This window comes from Trifolium pratense, linkage group LG2 (assembly GCF_020283565.1).
Source record: "Trifolium pratense cultivar HEN17-A07 linkage group LG2, ARS_RC_1.1, whole genome shotgun sequence".
NCBI lineage: Eukaryota > Viridiplantae > Streptophyta > Magnoliopsida > Fabales > Fabaceae > Trifolium > Trifolium pratense.
The window spans coordinates 26863743-26883329 of record NC_060060.1 but is presented as its reverse complement, the minus strand read 5'-3'; the positions used below and the strand labels follow the sequence as shown (position 1 = coordinate 26883329).

The following is a 19587-nucleotide window of genomic DNA, read 5'->3' as shown; positions in this document are numbered from 1 at the left end:
ACACTTGAATTTTTTTAATTAAAATATATTTAAAACACATGTAAAAACAATGTAACAGTATCAAAATGATTTTTTGTTTTTTTTTTAACGAATATCGAATGAAATCTTAATTTGTTTGTTTTCACCACCCGTCAAAACAATTATCAATTTTTTTTTTAAAATTACATTAGTCTTTTTCTTTGTTACAAAAATATTACCAGTTTATTTTCAAAGGAAAAACATGGTTGTATTGTATCATCCTTAAATTTTTAATGAAAGTTAAAGTGGTGCAACAATGGCTGAACAGTGAGGCACTAAAGTCAGTGGAGAAACGATGTAAAGGTGAAATGGTGAACATCTAATTAGCTAATTGAATTGGAAATGATAAAACTCACAATTAATGCACTTGGGCTAGAAATGCAATTCTTAATAATAATGATGACACAATAATAAAATACACACATTTATCTAAGCTTGACAATTAGGATAGGTCAAGTTACCCAATTTTGTGAAATGAGTAGATAAGAATTTGCCCTATCATAATACTATAATTTATCGTTTTATCTATCTATCTATTTGTTACTTAATCATGCAAAACCTGTCAACATCTAACTTTGCGGAATTGCTTCGGAGAATGGTAATGCAGCCCCATTTTATTTTTTCCTGTTTTCGATTGAGGCATAAAACTTAAGGCAAAAAAATTACAATTTTAATTTATAACATTTGCAGAACAACTTTATTTGGCATCTGTTCACTGTTCAAGAACTATCCTATATGAAAAGGCAAAACCAGCATGAACCCAAGATAAAGGAAGACAATATCTGCATTTTTCCTGATAGAGGAAAAGCAGCTTTTGAATCAGTGGCAATGCAGCAGCAGCTGCAAGAGAAGCTTTGGAACATTCAGAATCTGAACCACGTGATTCTGATGATCATAATAGTCAAAGCCTCCAACAAAGAAATATGTTGGACGGACATGAAAACCTTGTGAAACTCGAGAAGAATTCAACAAGGATGCAAATGAGATGAAGAAGCCAACAGATATCTTAAGTTGCAATTCAGCTGATGATGTTTTGAAGGGGCTGCTATCTCAGTGGAGCTTAAATTAAGGCTAATGTTTTTGAAAAGGAGATAGAAATCATTCTTCTACACTGATACCTTCAAGGTATGTTGCTGGTATAGAGGTTGGAATCAGGTTCTTGGTGACTAGATTTGAATACAAAGAGGTTTGATTAGGTTGATATTTGACCATTTGCAGAAACGAGGACAGAGGAAACATGAAAACGTGAGAGTTCTACTTGAATTTTTGTCTTCAGTGGGATATAGAACATTAACATTAGATGAAATCAATCAATAGTTAACTATCTCAAGTTTAGAATTGTCAGTTTAGACCAGAATATTAGCATACAGGGCAAATCATTACTAAGTTTCTTAAAGGTGAGATACGAGAGGTTCCTACCATAGAAAATGAACTTTTAGAGCTTATTGCTTATATATTTGTATATTGGACCTGATTTATGTGAAAGTGAAACTATCAACACTTATCAGTAGATATGATGTTTGAAAATTGAGATAAAGATTTGTTCCTGAAACATGAATACACAAGGATAGCATGCTATGCAATGTGACCAATGTCAGCACCCAGAGAGATATAGACAATAATATTGAACTGAGACCATGCTCTGGTGAAATAGGCTTGTAACAGAAAGTAGACTAAAATCCAAAAATCTGTCGAATTTGTAAAGACTTACATTACATTGGCTATGTAATTTGCATTAGTCTTTAGTAAGGTAAGAAACTGCTAATAATCTATATACCTAATACCTGTGTTATTGATTAGTAAGAACAGATTTCAGAGTTTCGATAAATATATCACTGTCCCCTTGGCCGCTTCCTACCTTGCGGGATCAGGTCACTGTATGACTGCAAACTCACCCCAACATCTTCATCATATTCGATTCCAAGCTCCTCCTGCAATGTTCAATTTTATTAGTAGTAGAAGTAGGCATAACACAGCAATAAAAAGATACAACTACATTATGACAGCTGACAAGCCAGGAAAGAAACCTTAAATTCTTTAGGATCCTTAGGTGAGTTCTCAGTGAGGGTATCCCATAAATCCCTAAACATTCTTTTTCGCTTCCTCCACTGACTTATTTTCTCTGATAACATGCTCTCAACTGCCTTGCGTTCTTCTGGACTCACTAAAGTAACACCTCCGCGTAACTTGTTCAATTTGACCTCCAGTTCTTGAACCTGAAGCAGAAGATAATAGACAAAAACTATATCTTAGCTAAAAAAAATTCCAAATCACCAATTCCCTTTCGACAATGTAAAAAGGCACAAACAAATAACAACCACATTAGCTACCTCCATTCTCAAGTCCACTTCTTTTTCACAGATCTGTTCCAGTGTTAAATTTGATTGCAACGATTTAATTTCTGCACCAACAAGAAACATACATAAATTGCAAGTCAAATATACAAAGCTCTCATCAGTTTCAACAATAATTGGTACCTTGAACACTACATGATTGTTATTTAATTTAGATAATAGAGAGTTGAATAAAATCGAATAGAATAGAACAAAATAAATTGAAATCGAATACTATTAATACTATAATTTGTACGTTTTTACAATGGAATCCTCTCAAATTTGAGAGATACTTCGTTTCAGTTCAGTGTATTCCATTCCATCTCTTTTCATTAATTGAAAGATATAGGTAAAGGTCACAATATAACTTTAGTCAATTGCAGTGTTTACAGACTGAATGAAACATCAAATCGACTAAATCTCCGGGTGATGATTCACTCACATTAAACCGCTCGAGCCATAACAAAATTACAATCAAAACATATATAGTACTAGATCACAGTTCAATCAGTTAAATCATCTAATTCAATTAGGTTTTTATAACATTTAAATTATACCTGCTTCGACTTCACTAATAGCCTTTTTCTGTTCTTCAAGCTGCTTTTGCAGATTAGCATTTTGTTCCTTCATCTGATTAAGCTCTTCACTATTCGGAATCTCGAATTGATCTTGCCGAGCAACATATATCTTCTGCTTACCATACTCCTTGAATGAAATTTTTCCTCCATCAGCAAGATTATCCAACGCTTTCTGTATCGCTGCCTTTTTCAGATTAAACTTTTGCAATGCATCCGCTACGTTTTGCGTATTCAGTGGCCTATTTTGCTATTCAAATTCCAAAAAATAACAAAAACAATAATAATAAAATAAAATAATAATTCAACGAATTTTTCACCATAGATACACCACAAATACCAAATCAACAGAAATTATGTATAATAAAATTGAAATTGAAAAGTTAAGTAAGTGAAAGTGGTTACCTCGTTGACGAAGTTCAAGACAATCGCTGAAATAAAATTGAAGAAAAAATGTTAGGTTTATGAAAGGAAAGAAAAAGAGAGGGAAAAGGAAAGTGATGAGTGATTGGTTACCGTCTGCGCTATCGGATTTTGGAGCCATTGTTGAGATCGGAAGAAAATAAGCGGGAAAATTCAGAAGCACTTATTTCCTTTTGTTTTCGCCAACGCGAGAAAAGGGATGGATATTTAGTGCTTGCTTGAAATTGACAAGGTATGACCTTATACGACGACGTTTTGTACGGAGAGGTAGTCAATTGAATTTGTTCCCTAATAAATTTGCAAAATAAATTATTTTTTTGACTTATAGATTACACAGTGTTTGCGAGTTCACAACTCACACGTAGGGGTGGACAAGGACCCGATAGCCGCCCCAACCCGCTTTACCCGAAAAACAAAAACTGAAACGGGTCGGGTTCAAGTGGTGGGACGGGTTCAAATAGTCCAACAAGCGGTTTCAAATGACTAGAAATGGGCGGGTCCAGTTCAGGATTTACCAACCACGGATACCCGAGCCAAACCGAAATTGAGATATTACTAGTATTATTTACTATTATTATGTGTAAGTTTATGTCAAATCATAATAAAAAGTAGTCAGATATTTACACTACATAATCCTTGGGACCAACAAAACTGTATAAATTTAATTTTTTGATAATATATTTTTCAACCTTCACGTGACTCTCCATCATTACTTTTTTACTTCTCCTAAATCTCTTCTTTGACAGAACTATTCCAAAACTAATCTTCATCCTTTCAAGTTTCGAGAACACAAGTGCTCCACTTTTCTCTTTTACTCAATGCACCATACATACATTTTTCTTATTCTCAACATTATCCAAGACACAAAGGGAGACCATTACTATATACTCCAATTGTTGAGGCTATCTCATCATAATGACAATTTAAGGATGGATAAACCCGTCGAAGAAAAACATAAAAATCTTCATCTTTTAAGTGTCGCTCCTATTTCCCCCCAAACTCTATTTTTTTCATTTCTTTTATTCTATAGATCTACATTATTTTTGTGTGAGATTTAACCCATGTAAATCCTTTGTAGTAGATCTGTTTTAATTCTTCTTCTTCTTCTTAAACAAATTAAAAGGTGGCTTTAAGTTAATTTTTCATATGTTGATCCATTTAACGATGTTTCCAGTTTTTTTTTTTGCTGAAACCGTTGGAAACCATCCGATTAACCCGAAAACCGATTAACCCAAACCCGTATGACCCGATCCACCAAAATGGTTCGACAGGGACATGTATTCCTCACCCGTGGATTGGGTCGGGTGAAGCTTTTGGGCCTATACCGACCCAACCTGGCCCGTTGTCCACCCCTACTCACACGGTAGCTTCAATCCTTTGTTCCATTTATTTTTTATTTATTTTATTTTTTATATAGAATGTTCTATTTCAATATTTTAATCAAATAAAATAAGAAATTAGTTTATTTACCAAAATAATAATAATAATAATAATAATAATAATAATAATAATAAAATGAGAAATTAGTTTGAAGTACTAAGTAGATTTTTTTTTTAGTTTTTACCAATAGTATCGGTCCACTGAACCGTCTAATCTGATTCTGAACCGTCTAATCTGATTCGGAGGTCAGTTCTGACATCAAGTGGTTTCTGTCCAATCGTGATCGCAGTTGCGGGGATCGAACTGTGATCATTCCTACCAAGTCTAACTATTAGTTGTGATAATTCCTACCAAGTCTAACTATTAGTTAGTATTAAGTAGATATTTGATAACACGAACAACTATTCATAAAAGATAAGTAGATATTTGATGACACAAAAAAAGATACTACTTGATTTTTTATTTTTTATTTTTAAACCGGGTATCCTCTGCGCGCAACTGCAGAGACTAATCTCTCAAGTCTTGTGGGACCCAAATGGTTGGTAAACTCTCCCTAAGAGTTTTAACATTACTGCATGCCCAAATCATAGATCGAATCTAGGACCTTGATTAAGCTAGAAGAGACCCGCGTCATCTCATCTAAGTGCTCTTGGCCCTTGGGTACTACTTGATTTATTTAATAATGCGTCACAAAGAATCGTTGGCTGAATTGCATCACAAAGATATAAAATATGAGTTTTTGTATATCTCTCATATTTATAGGGAAGAAGAGAACCATATGCTGATAAACTTGCCTCCTCTTTTGCTCTTGCTTTGAACGTTTATGCTTGGTGGAATATTGCTCCTATCATCATTAGAAAGGATCTTGCTAGTAATAGACTTGACCTCCCATTTTTTTAGAATATATTAATGTTGTTTGAGGGTTTAGTTTGGTCCACCCTCTTTGTACTCCACTTTTCTTTCTATAATATATTTGGAGTTTACAAAAGATAAAAAAAAATAATGCCTAATGAAATTAGTTTTTATTTGATCCATAAAAAAATAATGCATAATATTAAATGGGCTTTTAAAATTTGAAAGAAATAAAAAAGGTAAAAATCAACGATTTTCTATCTGTGATTCAACTCGAAATACTGATCTAAAAATATGAAATCTATAATTTTTACGTTTTAATTCTCGATTTTAACAACCTTGGACCGGATCATTTATATATAATTTTTCTAGTTATCTAAGGCTCAACCTTAGCCTCATTGGGACGGCTTTGATGAGATTGTCATCTAATATTGAGGATTCTACTATATGAAATTGTGTAAAGTAAATATATTATCATGAGCAAAATGAATGACATGAGCGATTAAGATGTTAAATATAACCTCTAAAGGTGATACCATTTTGGATATCATATATTAATAACAAGTGGTCCTTATAATGTCATGTAATATTTATGCAACTAATACATATTTTGCTACAATTATTATACAATTTTTTGAGTATCATACATTAAGAACAAGTGGTCCCTTCTATATTTATTTTTTTATTTTGTCTAAATAAAAATAAAAATTATTTAATTTAATAACACGTAGATAAATAAATTAATAATTAAATATAATGATAAATACACGACAATAAATAAAAAATGATGAAAAATGCATAAATATGACGGAAAATATATAATGAAATATGACTTGAAAACAAAACAAATAAAAATTGTGTAATATATAGAATAATATGAAATATCATCAAATTAACATCCAACTACGAGAAGAAAAAGAAAAAGAAGATATAGTCATTGAATGTCAACGGTAATATTTTAACATATATGAAAGCTAATAATAACATTAAATTGATGATACGATATCTTATTTAAGATATCGGTATCATCAATTTTGATACCCTATATATGTGTCACGTCATGGAACTCCAATGATTAAAAAATAAGGTACCGTATCATTAGTCTATAAAACTTTCTTAGATACCCTTATTGGAGATGCTCTAATGTGATAAGTTGATCAATATAAAGGCTTCCGACCAATACTTTAATTTTGAATATTTTTCCACTTATATATTGTCAGCTTGTATACGTACTTTTTCCTTTCTAGGATTAATTAGCTTAACAAGCTCCTTGTTCTTAGCTTTTTTTACTCAAAATAAAAGATAATTATTCATTCAAATTGATAGAGTGCATCGATGCAATACAAATTCAAAATCGCTAAAAACAAAAAAAAATAAATCTACGAACAAACTCAAATATCCATGTTAATTGCATAAAACGGCAAATTGTATAAGCCTACAAATTTAAATATAATTATATTGAAGTGTCCGGAATGACCATGCCTCAGGATCTGTAGTGTTGATGACATCAAAGTCGACATTAATTGAATTTGCACTAGATCAAACTAATCCTTCAACCTGAAAACAAATAAACACCACACAAATACGGGACAACAAAATACACCGAACAAAGACGGAACAACAAAATACACCGTACGAAGACGGGAAATCAAAACAAACAGATATGTAAAAATTACACTTATTTATTATAACGAGATATAAAAAACGATTTGGAGGGGTGATTCCAGGCCAAAATTGTCCTTAAATCACCCCTCTTTAATAAGCTAAGAAGAGAAGTGGGGACGCCTAGGGAGTATTATGTATAAGTAGCGTGTACCATTCATTGTAACATTAGATTGATGAATGATAATTTTTTATAATTCATAACAAAAGGGACCTCAAAAATTGACTTTACAAAGTATATGATTACTTTTGAGTGAAATGTCAAATATTCCTCTGAAATTTCAAAATTCGTCAAATACTCTTCCGAAATTTGGAAATAGGTAAATGTTCCCCTTAAATTGTAAAACGTCAACCAAATTGACTCTACTTCGTTTACTCCGTCTATTTTGATGACGTGACTGTTAACTGCACAAGTGACACCTGCCAACGTGGTGCCACGTCACATGGAGTGGTAATTGATTAGGATGTACGTCACATGGGTAATTGATTAAAATTTGCAAAATCAGAGGGGCTGATTGACTGAAATTTAATTTGCATAAAAAGAAAGATGAGAGAGTGTGTGTGTGTGTGTGTGTGTGAGAGAGATAAAGTGAGGTAGAGATAGAGAGAGAAAGAGAGAGGGAGAGAGAGTTAGAGAGAGAAATAAATTTCAGTCAATTAGTCCCTTAATATTGCAAATTTTAGTCAATTACCCATGTGACGTGTATCCTAATCAATTACCTCTTCAGGTGTCGTGGCGCCGCGTTGGCAGATGTCATGTATGCAGTTAACAATCATATCATCAAAATAGACAGTGTAAACAGAGTAGGGAGCAATTAAAAATTTCAGAGAGATATTTGTTTAGCTATTTCCAAATTTCATGAGGTATTTGACGAATTTTTAAATTTCATAGAATATTTGGCATTTCTATTTGCATCTATTCCAACTTCATATATATGTTTGGTTAGAATTGTTAGTTAAATGATCACTTTGAATTAGCCACAAGTTTAATGTCTTACAAATAATTCACAAAACTAATGAAGAAGATATGTTAAATTCACCTTTGTGATTGATTTATTTCTTCTATTTTATTCTTCATAAACCAAACAAATGCAAATATTGTAGGAATAAAATATGTGAGATGTCTCCTACCAAAAATATATATATATATATATATATATATATATATATATATATATATATATATATATATATATATATATATATATGTGTGTGAGATGTCAATGAATTCACGTGTATATTAAAATATGTGAGATGTCAATGACCTTAAGATATTGACAACTAAAAAGAAAATTAAATTGGGCAACTTGTTATTTTTTTTTCTTAATAAAAAATGAAAAATTTGTTATCTTCAAATATTAAGGTCAAATGAGCACTCATTATCACAGCAACATAATATGATACATATACGCAGCCTATATGTGACCCAGCCGCTCGTTAAATTCCAATGCTCGTGAAGCCGCTTCCAAGAAAGTGGTCAGAACACATGACAATCAATATATTTTTATACTATTTGTGTTCGATATTTTTGGTGCTTCCTAATAGTAAAAGTTTTGAATCTTTTACAAAGAGTTTAAAAGGTCATGTATAATAATATTGTGTCTCATAACTTGTTCAAAAATATTGTGTCTCATAAATCTATAAATGTTATTTTTAAGATGATTAATTTTTTTATCCAAAAAGAATTAGCGATACAACTTGCTCGATACAACTTGTTGTTCACTTATATTTCTTTCATATGTAGTTGTTATAAATTTATTTATTTTGGATTATGAAGATGACTTAATTCATTGAGAGAATTTTTTTGAAACAAAACCATATACTACGTACCGCTCCATCTCCGCATTTGTTTTCATATGCTAATTCATTTGTATTACCACAGTTAACACAAAATGGCCATTCATCCTCCACCCATGTTTGTTATAATTATTATAATTAAGATACTATTTTTATCACTCTCTCAAATTTCATATGCAACCGATACTATGACCCAGTCTACATCGATTCCCGATGGAAGAAGCTTGATTTCTAAGGAAGGAACATTTGAGTTGGGTTTCTTCAGTCCAGGTAGTTCTTCAACAAACCGATATGTAGGACTTTGGTACAAAAATATCCCAGTTCAAAGAGTGGTTTGGGTTGCGAACCGTGACAATCCGATTAAAGACAACTCAAGCAAGTTGATCATAAGTCAAGATGGAAATCTGGTGCTTGTCAATCAAAACGAGTCTCTCATCTGGTGGTCAACAAACATAACAACAAAGGCTTCAACTTCAAGTCTCGTTGTCCAACTTTTGGACAACGGGAATTTAGTACTCAGAGATGAAAAAAATAACAATAACAATAATAATAATAATAGTACTGGAGAAAGTAGTTTTTTGTGGCAGAGTTTTGATTATCCATGTGATACGTTATTAGCGGGAATGAAGATTGGAATCGACAAAAGAACAGGTCTTAATAGATATCTCACTGCATGGAAAAATTGGGACGATCCATCTTCGGGAGACTTTATTGATATTTTGGAACTTACGAGCAACCCTGAGACCATATTTTGGAAGGGCTCAACAAAATACTACAGGACAGGACCATTGATCGGAGGTGAGTCAAGGGGTACGGTCGGATTGAGGAATAATCCAATATATGGTTTTAAATATGCCAACAATCAAAATGAAGTGTATTATATGTTTACAATCAAGAATATTTCTGTGATCTCCGTAGGTGTTATAAACCAAACTCTTTCTGTTCGTCAACGTATCCTATGGGTACCTGAAACGCGAACATGGAATGTTTACCAATCATTGCCATTAGATAATTGTGATGTTTACAATATTTGTGGGGCAAATGGATATTGCACCATTGAAGGATCGCAAACATGTCGATGTTTACATGGATTTAAACCAAAATCACCTGACCTATGGAATACCATGGATTGGAGTCAAGGATGTGTACGGAGTGGAAATTGGAGTTGCGGAGGAGGAGTAAAAAATAATGACGGTTTTCGTAAATTTATAGGGATGAAATTTCCTGATACAACAAATTCTTGGATTAATGCAAATATGACACTTGAAGAATGCAAGACCAAATGCATAAACAATTGCTCTTGCACAGGATATACATCCTTAGACCCAATTGGAGCAGGCAAGGGTTGCTCTATCTGGTTGGGTGATCTTATTGATTTAAGATTTGCACAAGACGGACAAGATTTATATGTTCGAATGGATTCCGCATATATTGGTAAATATCTTTCAACTATTTTTTTTCCTTTTCAGATTTTTTATCTATTGAATTAACTCTTTCAATTATAAAGACTAACTATTGTTGATATTTTTATTGTAGAAAAGTGTTAATGGGATTTTGTTTATATTTTTCATTTTTAACACTACAAATTTTTGGGATTTGACAATCATTCAAAAATTCATCTCTCTTAATAAATTATGAAAAAAACTTTTTTCATGGTTTGAATTTGTACATATATAGGGGGGGGAATATAGTAATTCATATAGAGGCAAAAGTAAAAATAACTAAATAACATGCATCAATATATAAGAAAGCAGTGGGGGCAAGTGGCCCCAATTACTTTGTTATTGTAATTGAAGTAAAAGTTAGTAGTTTATTACAAAATGCAAATCATTAGTCGTTGAATTAATACTTTAAATTTTTCAAAGATTAATACTCGATTCGATCCTATATATGAGAAAAGTTTTACTTTATAAATTTATTCAAGAGTTTATGTATTTAGACTAGATATATCAATTTTATAATAAATCTAAAAAGTAAAACTTTTTTTATATATACGACCGGAGGGAATATATGCCTCACCTCAAGATTATTTTATTCTTGCATTGCTTTTAAATGAGAACCATCATTTCATATTTTCTTTGTTAATTATAAATGTAGATGCTAAACATGGACTACGGAAAAAGGTAATTCTGACCGTTTCAATCACAGTTTCAACGGTTCTTGTGATGTTATTGGCACTCTCTTGCGTTTATGTAACCAAAGTGAAGTATAAAGGTAAACACAAAGCTTTTGTAGATCTATAAATTTAATTTGACATGATCCAATTACAACTTTTTTAAATACTCACTCTCTTTCTTTTTTGGTGTCATTTTTTTATCCCTACACTCAATTTATCCCTACTCTCTTTCATTTTTTTATCTCTAATAAAGTTTCAGAAAAAGTTTCACTTTTTAATTGACATCGATCTCATTTGATAAATCAAAGTGACAAAAGTAGAAACCGTGTTGACAAAAAATGAAGATCAAGGGGAAGATGAAGATTTTGAGCTTCCTATGTTTGACCTAACAACAATATTCAAGGCAACCAATAACTTCTCAATCAACAATAAACTCGGTGAAGGTGGTTTTGGACCGGTATATAAGGTAAAATTTTGAAATGCACAATAAGAAAAAACTTAACTTCTAAATGTCATTGCTTATCTTTTGCATTGTTAACTATGAGATTTAGGGTACATTGCAAGATGGTCAAGTAATTGCGGTAAAAAGACTTTCAAGAAATTCAGGACAAGGATCAAAAGAGTTTAAAAATGAAGTTATATTGTGCACTAAATTGCAACATCGGAATCTTGTTAAGGTTATTGGTTGTTGCATTGAAGGAGAGGAGAAAATGCTACTCTATGAATACATGCCCAATAGAAGTCTTGATTCATTTCTATTTGGTTAGTAATTTTTGTAATGTATGATATTTAGAATAATCAAGTGAATTTTTCATAGAACTTTTTTTTTTAAAGGAATGACTAATCAACTTATTGGACCATCATGACAGACCCAGTTCAAAGTAAATTCATAGGTTGGTCTGTGCGCTTTAACATCTTGAATGGAATTGGACGAGGACTTCTTTATCTTCACCAAGACTCTATATTACGGATCATACATAGGGATTTGAAGGCAAGTAACATTTTACTAGACAATGATATGAATCCAAAAATTTCAGATTTTGGCATGGCGAGAATGTTCGGAGGTGATCAAATCGAAGGGAAGACAAGTAGAATAGTCGGAACATAGTAAGTATCTTATGTGATGATAAATTTACTATGATTACTAAATCACCAAATTGATTCTAATGTGGTTTTTTTTCAGCGGATATATGGCACCTGAATATGTCATTCATGGATTATTCTCTATAAAATCAGATGTATTTAGCTTTGGTGTACTATTGCTAGAAATCATAAGTGGAAAGAAAAATAGAGCACTTACCTACCATGAACATGATCACAATCTTATTTGGCATGTAAGTACCAATTTAAACAATTAATTAACTTAGTTTATTAAATTTGTGAATAAAAGTTTTATTGAATTTTTGCAGGCATGGAGATTGTGGAAACAAGACATTGCACATGAACTAATTGATGATTGTTTAATAGATTCATGTAGTTTACCCGAAGCTTTACGTTGTATTCAAATTGGTCTTTTATGTGTACAACATGTTCCCGATGATAGGCCAAATATGACAAATGTGGTTATGATGTTGGGTAGTGAAATTACTTTACCACAACCAAAAGAACCTGGTTTCTTAAATCAAAGAGTCTCAATTGAAGAAAAATCATCTTCTAGAAGCGAAACACCTTCATTGAATGATGTTACTATGTCACGATTAAATGCTAGATAGATGGATAAATTAGTATATATATTGTACCATCATGATTGTATAACTTTATATTCAAACTTAAGCATTCATAATTCATATGTACAATTTGGTTTATCTGTAAGTTTTGTTTCCGTTCTACAAAATTATGCATTTGTTTTGAGATCGATGTGGAAAGAGTGGCTTGACATGAATAGAGGACATGAAAATAACAATAGCAGTATTTCCTGCACCAGCTGCGTCACGGTGAATGAAACCAAGGCTCGGTTGGATTAAATGTAATGTGGATGCTAAATTTTTTCTAAATGAAAATGTTACAACTGTTGCTTGCTTCTTTAGAGATCAAATATAATGGATATTTCATGCTAGGCACGAGTTGGCAATAATAACCATATTTATTTACCATTTTTTTCTGTGTTGTCAATAAAATTGTTACGAAAGAGTACTTTTATAAAAAATGATTTTAATAATGTCAAATTCTCTAACTCTCCACTTATTCACCTCACACTAAAGAAAACAAATTTGATATTAATCCACTACAAAAAAATTTGTGAATAACGACAGAATGATAGGGGCGGTTTACTAAAACCGTCGTCGCTATTTTGTTTTCATGAGTTTGCGACTGTTCATTCTAAACCGTCGTCGTCATATCTGAATATTACGCGCTACCCTTTCCTTGTTCCCTCTTCTTTTTTTTTGCACTCACAAATTTGGCTTCCATTCACAAATCGTTCGATCCTTCAACAATAAATCATTCTCAGAAATCCTTCATTTCAGAATTGTTCAATCGAGTTTCAGAATCGTTCAACCCTAGTTTCATTTCAACAAAGCTTCGATTCAATTTCTCAGAAATCCTTCATTTCAGCATCATTCAACTTGAATTGTTCAATTGAGTTTCAAAATCGTTCAACCCTAGTTTCAACAAAGCTTCGATTCAGTTTCTCAGAAATCCTTCATTTCAGCATCGTTCAACTTCAGAGTTGTTCAATTGAGTTTCAGTTATCTCATTCGGAATCGTTCACGGTTCATCACTCATTTAACCTTCAAATTCTTCGTTGGTAATTAGGTATATCAAATTTATTTATTCATTTGTTATATGTTTTGATTGAGTATGAACAATTAGGGGTTTGAAATTTATTTATTGGTTTGTTGTATATTCTGATTGAGTATGAAGAATTAGGTGTTTGAAAAATTTATTTATTGCTTTGTTGTATGTTTTGATTGAGTATGAAGACTTAGGTATTTCAAACTTTCCGACGGCCGCAATGTTGAGACAAAGCTAATATGAACAGAGCTAATATGAAATGATTAATTCACACTGTAATGAGCTTTTCAATATCACGGTAAATAGGGCTTAAATTCTTTGCATCTTAGTTTCTTAAATCAGTTTTTTATCTCACTAACCTATGATATCATTTATTCATTTCTTTTATAGATTTTGGAGGAAGGTAGTGGAATAAAGAATCGTGTTGTTTGACATAGATCAAAGCTCGAACTTTACACAAAGGTTTGCATCTAAATTAAAGCTTATTTGCTTGTTTTGAATTCTGGTTTTGTATTTGTGTTTTGATGGATAGGGGTTTTGTTCATATTAATTAATAGTGAAAATTAATGGTTTTCCTTTGAGATTTCTCATTAGTCACAATCACTACTTGACCATTATTTGAGCTTAAAATTAATTTTCCGGGTCTGTACCAAATGAGATTCAAAAGCTCAGGTACATTAGTTGACATTACTATAAGTTTTTGATCTAATAAGAGCTATATGGGTTAACATTATAGTATTGTTATTGACATTGAACCAAATATGAAGCAAATAGAAGATAAAGTGATGTTGGTATTTTGGATTTGGTTTTGCTTTTCTACACTTTCCAATCAAGTGACTAATTTATATCTATAATGAATGTCAATGACCTTTTTCAATAACTTTGTGGATCAATACTTTGCTTTTGCAAAATTTCATGTTTCAGTTTCTTTTGGACTCTTCTGCATTTGTTTTGATCATTTTTGTGTTGTTTTGAAGTATGTTAGTTTGATGAGGATGTTAAGATGTTAGATTATTAGGACACTGAGTTGTTCATGAGCCTGCATGATCTAGAGTTTTACTGCTATGAATTTTTAAATTATGCTTTTGAAACAACTGAAGACTGAATATACTTACTGCTCTAGTGTAACAGGATCTCATCTTGGGCCTGCGGTTTTACACGAACTGTTGTTCTTCAATGGTACTCTATTTAGTACAAAATAATGTCAAGTATCTTACATTAAAATAAGATTTTGTTCTTACACAAGTATCTTGAGCTCTACATGCTAATCTGCACCTTCTTACTAAATAAACATATCTTGTTATGAATTTTAAAGTTCAAATTGTTAATTTGTGGATGATTTACCTCCAGATTCTATCCTGGTGTTACTGATGCATTAAAATTTGCAAGTACAAGAGTGTACAATGTACATTGTCACCACATAACAGGTCTGACTTCTCTCTCTGCTCCTACCATGAAGACAATAGTCCTAATCCTATGACATGGCATTATTTATACTTTTGCCAATAATTAGCATCTGATAAAATTTATGAATGTGAATTTTGTAAATGTTAATTACCATTGCCAATAATTAGGATATGACACAAATTCCTAATTGGCAACATCTGATTTATCATATCTCACACCCTGAAATGAAACTAAATTTGCAATAGCTGGTCATACTTGGTCTATGTACTCATTGAAGGATTAGTAATAGTAATAGTGGATATGCAATCACACATGCTGCATTAAATTGTAGTACATGAACACTAACTAGGATTCTTTGTTTTGCATATGATACTTTCTTTTGAGCTTCCATTCACTTTAATTTCACTCCTTAAGTTTAGCAGCGGTAGTACAAAGATAGGACCTCGTAAGAATTCAATGACTTATGCAGAGAAAGGAGTGCTTCATTTTGGGTAAGCTGTTCTTTTTTACCTGACGCTATTGTGCTATTAATTAGTCTGGCTTGATCATGAATAAGGTTTGCTTGCTGCATTTTGGTTTTACAGTACCGAAGTTTTCTGGTTTGGCAGGTTGTGAACATGTTTGTTCTTTCTGATTAATAAATTGAAAAAAGGATAGGATTATTTGAAATAGAAATTGCAAACTGCTTCCTGCTAGAAGAAATAGGATTATCTGAAATACTTAGGCTTAAAATGCTTAGGATTGGTATTTGAAATTTATAAGAGTTAGATATTTCTCTGATAAAGATGTAGCTTTAGAATGAGCCAAAACCAACATTGAATAGGAAAAGGAAACTTCATGTTATGAACAAGCATAGACTAACACATGATTACATCAACCGACATTACTATAAGCTTTTGACGAAAATTAGTAATATGACCAAAATGCTCAAACATGTTTGACTAATTTCCTTCGGTGGCTAATCTCTAATGAGAATAACATCTTTATATGAGAATGATTGGAAAGTGAAAGTGTCGAAATGCAAAGTGAATTGTGAATCGTTAAGGACCTTTTTCAACAACTTAGAATAATTCTACTAGATGCAACTGTGTTTAATATTAATATTATCAATCTAGTACTTTTACTTAAACCTTTAATTCCAATCCAATATTCTTGTTCAGATTCACAAAAGCTTGAACTAAGAACACCTTTCTGATAGATACCCTGTTCATAATGTTAGCTACACTTATCCACACATTGTAGTAACTGTTTGAGTTTCAAGATGGCTTTGTGAATAGCATGGACAATCACCTGAACGAAAAGACAGTTGGAAAGCATCTAACCAATGGTTTTGAGGAGAAATATGCATTCCTCTTGACCAAGGTTTTTGTTTCTCATAACTATTTTTGCACATGAATGTGTGTCGAGTATTGTATCTTCTTTTGGTTTGAAATATTCATATGCTTACATGTAACATCTTTGGTTTCTAATTCATTGCAATCCATTTATATAATTTGTTCTATTCTTAGTTTTCATGCTGGCATTAATTAACTACTATTTTTGTTTCGGTAATGATGAATTTGGATGTCATATCCAAGGTATTCTTATGTTTATGTTCATGGGGCTGATAATTTATATACAGTGTAAATTATATGTTCTTCAATTTGATAGTTTACATGTATCTTGAGTGCAGGCTCAACAGAGGACATTTTTTAGACTATATACTATCTTGAGTGTAAATAATTTGTTCTATTCTAACTTTTCTCTTTTTGGAGTTTTGCAGAGATGTCACTACCGCACTTTTCAAAACTTCACAGCCATTACTAGTTTTGAACAACTCCACCGCGTAAGAGCGGTCAACACCAACTCTACTCAACCATTTTTGAATTGGAGTTTCTTAATGATTAATACGTTTTGATGATTTGATTTATGTAGTGGTTTGGGGCAAATTGACTTGTTTTATTATTGTTTATAAATAAGCACTTATTTATGCTATAAGTGCTTAATTAAGTTGTTTAAAAAAAAAAAGTTGTTTATCCAATCAAGGCCTTAGTATCCTCTTGTTCCTTCATATCAAGTTCAATCTTAATAACAGGAAAAGCTATAAACTAAAAAAAAAAAAAAAAAAAAAGGAAAGCTATAAGCTAATAAAAAAACATAATTTTTTTTAATAAAAAAAGGAGTTGCGACGGTTTAAAACCGTCGGTAAATCAATATTTACACACTGGCGACGGTTCTAAACTGCCGCAAAAGGGTGATATAAATTAGCCAACACCTTCGATTTTGCGACGGTTTAAACGAATTTTGCCACGGTTCTAAATGGACGCTACACGAAATGCGACGGTTTGTGCGGCAGTTCATTAAACCGTCGCTGTATAGTACTACCGACGCTAGGATTCACGACCTTTCATCAACTGTCGTAACATACTCTTGCGACGGTTCAAAACCGCCGCTAACTGCTTGCAGAACCGTCGGCCATGTACACCACAGTGACATGACTATCCCTAATATTGGGAACTCAGTTTTTGGAATTCCAATATGTTTATTAAACATATACTGTATTAGAAACATAGGGTTGTTTCTATCTTGAACTATAATTTTAATCAAGTACGGTATAAATTGTAAAATTTTATTAGCAAAAACTAATCTAATAAAGTTTCAGAAAAAGTTTCACTTTTTAATTGACATCGATCTCATTTGATAAATCAAAGTGACAAAAGTAGAAACCGTGTTGACAAAAAATGAAGATCAAGGGGAAGATGAAGATTTTGAGCTTCCTATGTTTGACCTAACAACAATATTCAAGGCAACCAATAACTTCTCAATCAACAATAAACTCGGTGAAGGTGGTTTTGGACCGGTATATAAGGTAAAATTTTGAAATGCACAATAAGAAAAAACTTAACTTCTAAATGTCATTGCTTATCTTTTGCATTGTTAACTATGAGATTTAGGGTACATTGCAAGATGGTCAAGTAATTGCGGTAAAAAGACTTTCAAGAAATTCAGGACAAGGATCAAAAGAGTTTAAAAATGAAGTTATATTGTGCACTAAATTGCAACATCGGAATCTTGTTAAGGTTATTGGTTGTTGCATTGAAGGAGAGGAGAAAATGCTACTCTATGAATACATGCCCAATAGAAGTCTTGATTCATTTCTATTTGGTTAGTAATTTTTGTAATGTATGATATTTAGAATAATCAAGTGAATTTTTCATAGAACTTTTTTTTTTAAAGGAATGACTAATCAACTTATTGGACCATCATGACAGACCCAGTTCAAAGTAAATTCATAGGTTGGTCTGTGCGCTTTAACATCTTGAATGGAATTGGACGAGGACTTCTTTATCTTCACCAAGACTCTATATTACGGATCATACATAGGGATTTGAAGGCAAGTAACATTTTACTAGACAATGATATGAATCCAAAAATTTCAGATTTTGGCATGGCGAGAATGTTCGGAGGTGATCAAATCGAAGGGAAGACAAGTAGAATAGTCGGAACATAGTAAGTATCTTATGTGATGATAAATTTACTATGATTACTAAATCACCAAATTGATTCTAATGTGGTTTTTTTTCAGCGGATATATGGCACCTGAATATGTCATTCATGGATTATTCTCTATAAAATCAGATGTATTTAGCTTTGGTGTACTATTGCTAGAAATCATAAGTGGAAAGAAAAATAGAGCACTTACCTACCATGAACATGATCACAATCTTATTTGGCATGTAAGTACCAATTTAAACAATTAATTAACTTAGTTTATTAAATTTGTGAATAAAAGTTTTATTGAATTTTTGCAGGCATGGAGATTGTGGAAACAAGACATTGCACATGAACTAATTGATGATTGTTTAATAGATTCATGTAGTTTACCCGAAGCTTTACGTTGTATTCAAATTGGTCTTTTATGTGTACAACATGTTCCCGATGATAGGCCAAATATGACAAATGTGGTTATGATGTTGGGTAGTGAAATTACTTTACCACAACCAAAAGAACCTGGTTTCTTAAATCAAAGAGTCTCAATTGAAGAAAAATCATCTTCTAGAAGCGAAACACCTTCATTGAATGATGTTACTATGTCACGATTAAATGCTAGATAGATGGATAAATTAGTATATATATTGTACCATCATGATTGTATAACTTTATATTCAAACTTAAGCATTCATAATTCATATGTACAATTTGGTTTATCTGTAAGTTTTGTTTCCGTTCTACAAAATTATGCATTTGTTTTGAGATCGATGTGGAAAGAGTGGCTTGACATGAATAGAGGACATGAAAATAACAATAGCAG

General features: G+C 32.0%; 2 protein-coding genes and 2 long non-coding RNA genes across 4 annotated transcripts; 3 read left to right on the top strand and 1 right to left on the bottom strand.

The window, feature by feature from the left end:
- The first annotated feature begins 238 nt into the window (after window positions 1-238).
- LOC123911670 lies at window positions 239-1848 on the top strand. The gene is made up of 2 exons (XR_006810615.1): window positions 239-616; window positions 709-1848. It is a non-coding gene; the product is annotated as an uncharacterized LOC123911670 (long non-coding RNA).
- Window positions 1688-3597, bottom strand: LOC123911669 (homologous-pairing protein 2 homolog). The gene is made up of 6 exons (XM_045963138.1): window positions 3443-3597; window positions 3332-3357; window positions 2909-3176; window positions 2349-2419; window positions 2046-2234; window positions 1688-1949 (listed from the first exon to the last, which is right to left on the bottom strand). The coding sequence occupies exons 1-6, from the start codon at window positions 3468-3470 to the stop codon at window positions 1851-1853; spliced, it is 681 nt and encodes a 226-aa protein (XP_045819094.1). The 5' UTR covers window positions 3471-3597; the 3' UTR covers window positions 1688-1850.
- Window positions 3598-8973: 5376 nt separating this feature from the next.
- LOC123904477 (G-type lectin S-receptor-like serine/threonine-protein kinase At4g27290) lies at window positions 8974-19584 on the top strand. The gene is made up of 12 exons (XM_045954139.1): window positions 8974-10474; window positions 11138-11254; window positions 11465-11622; window positions 11708-11918; window positions 12026-12263; window positions 12340-12490; window positions 12566-12865; window positions 17983-18144; window positions 18230-18440; window positions 18548-18785; window positions 18862-19012; window positions 19088-19584. The coding sequence occupies exons 1-12, from the start codon at window positions 9136-9138 to the stop codon at window positions 19388-19390; spliced, it is 3579 nt and encodes a 1192-aa protein (XP_045810095.1). The 5' UTR covers window positions 8974-9135; the 3' UTR covers window positions 19391-19584.
- On the top strand, window positions 13397-17346 carry LOC123911668. The gene is made up of 5 exons (XR_006810614.1): window positions 13397-13910; window positions 14078-14187; window positions 14280-14351; window positions 15013-15068; window positions 15240-17346. It is a non-coding gene; the product is annotated as an uncharacterized LOC123911668 (long non-coding RNA).
- Window positions 19585-19587: the final 3 nt, after the last annotated feature.

Excerpts from the sequence above, each read along its gene's own strand:
- LOC123911669 (XM_045963138.1), bottom strand. The coding sequence starts at position 3,470 with ATGGCTCCAAAATCCGATAGCGCAGACG. Across the intron at positions 3,358-3,442 it reads AAAATCCGATAGCGCAGACG|CGATTGTCTTGAACTTCGTC; the intron begins GTAACCAATCAC and ends ATTTTATTTCAG. Across the intron at positions 2,235-2,348 it reads AAGTGGACTTGAGAATGGAG|GTTCAAGAACTGGAGGTCAA; the intron begins GTAGCTAATGTG and ends CTTCTGCTTCAG.
- LOC123904477 (XM_045954139.1), top strand. The coding sequence starts at position 9,136 with ATGGCCATTCATCCTCCACCCATGTTTGTTATAATTATTATAATTAAG. Across the intron at positions 18,145-18,229 it reads GTTTTGGACCGGTATATAAG|GGTACATTGCAAGATGGTCA; the intron begins GTAAAATTTTGA and ends TATGAGATTTAG. Across the intron at positions 18,786-18,861 it reads AGTAGAATAGTCGGAACATA|CGGATATATGGCACCTGAAT; the intron begins GTAAGTATCTTA and ends GTTTTTTTTCAG.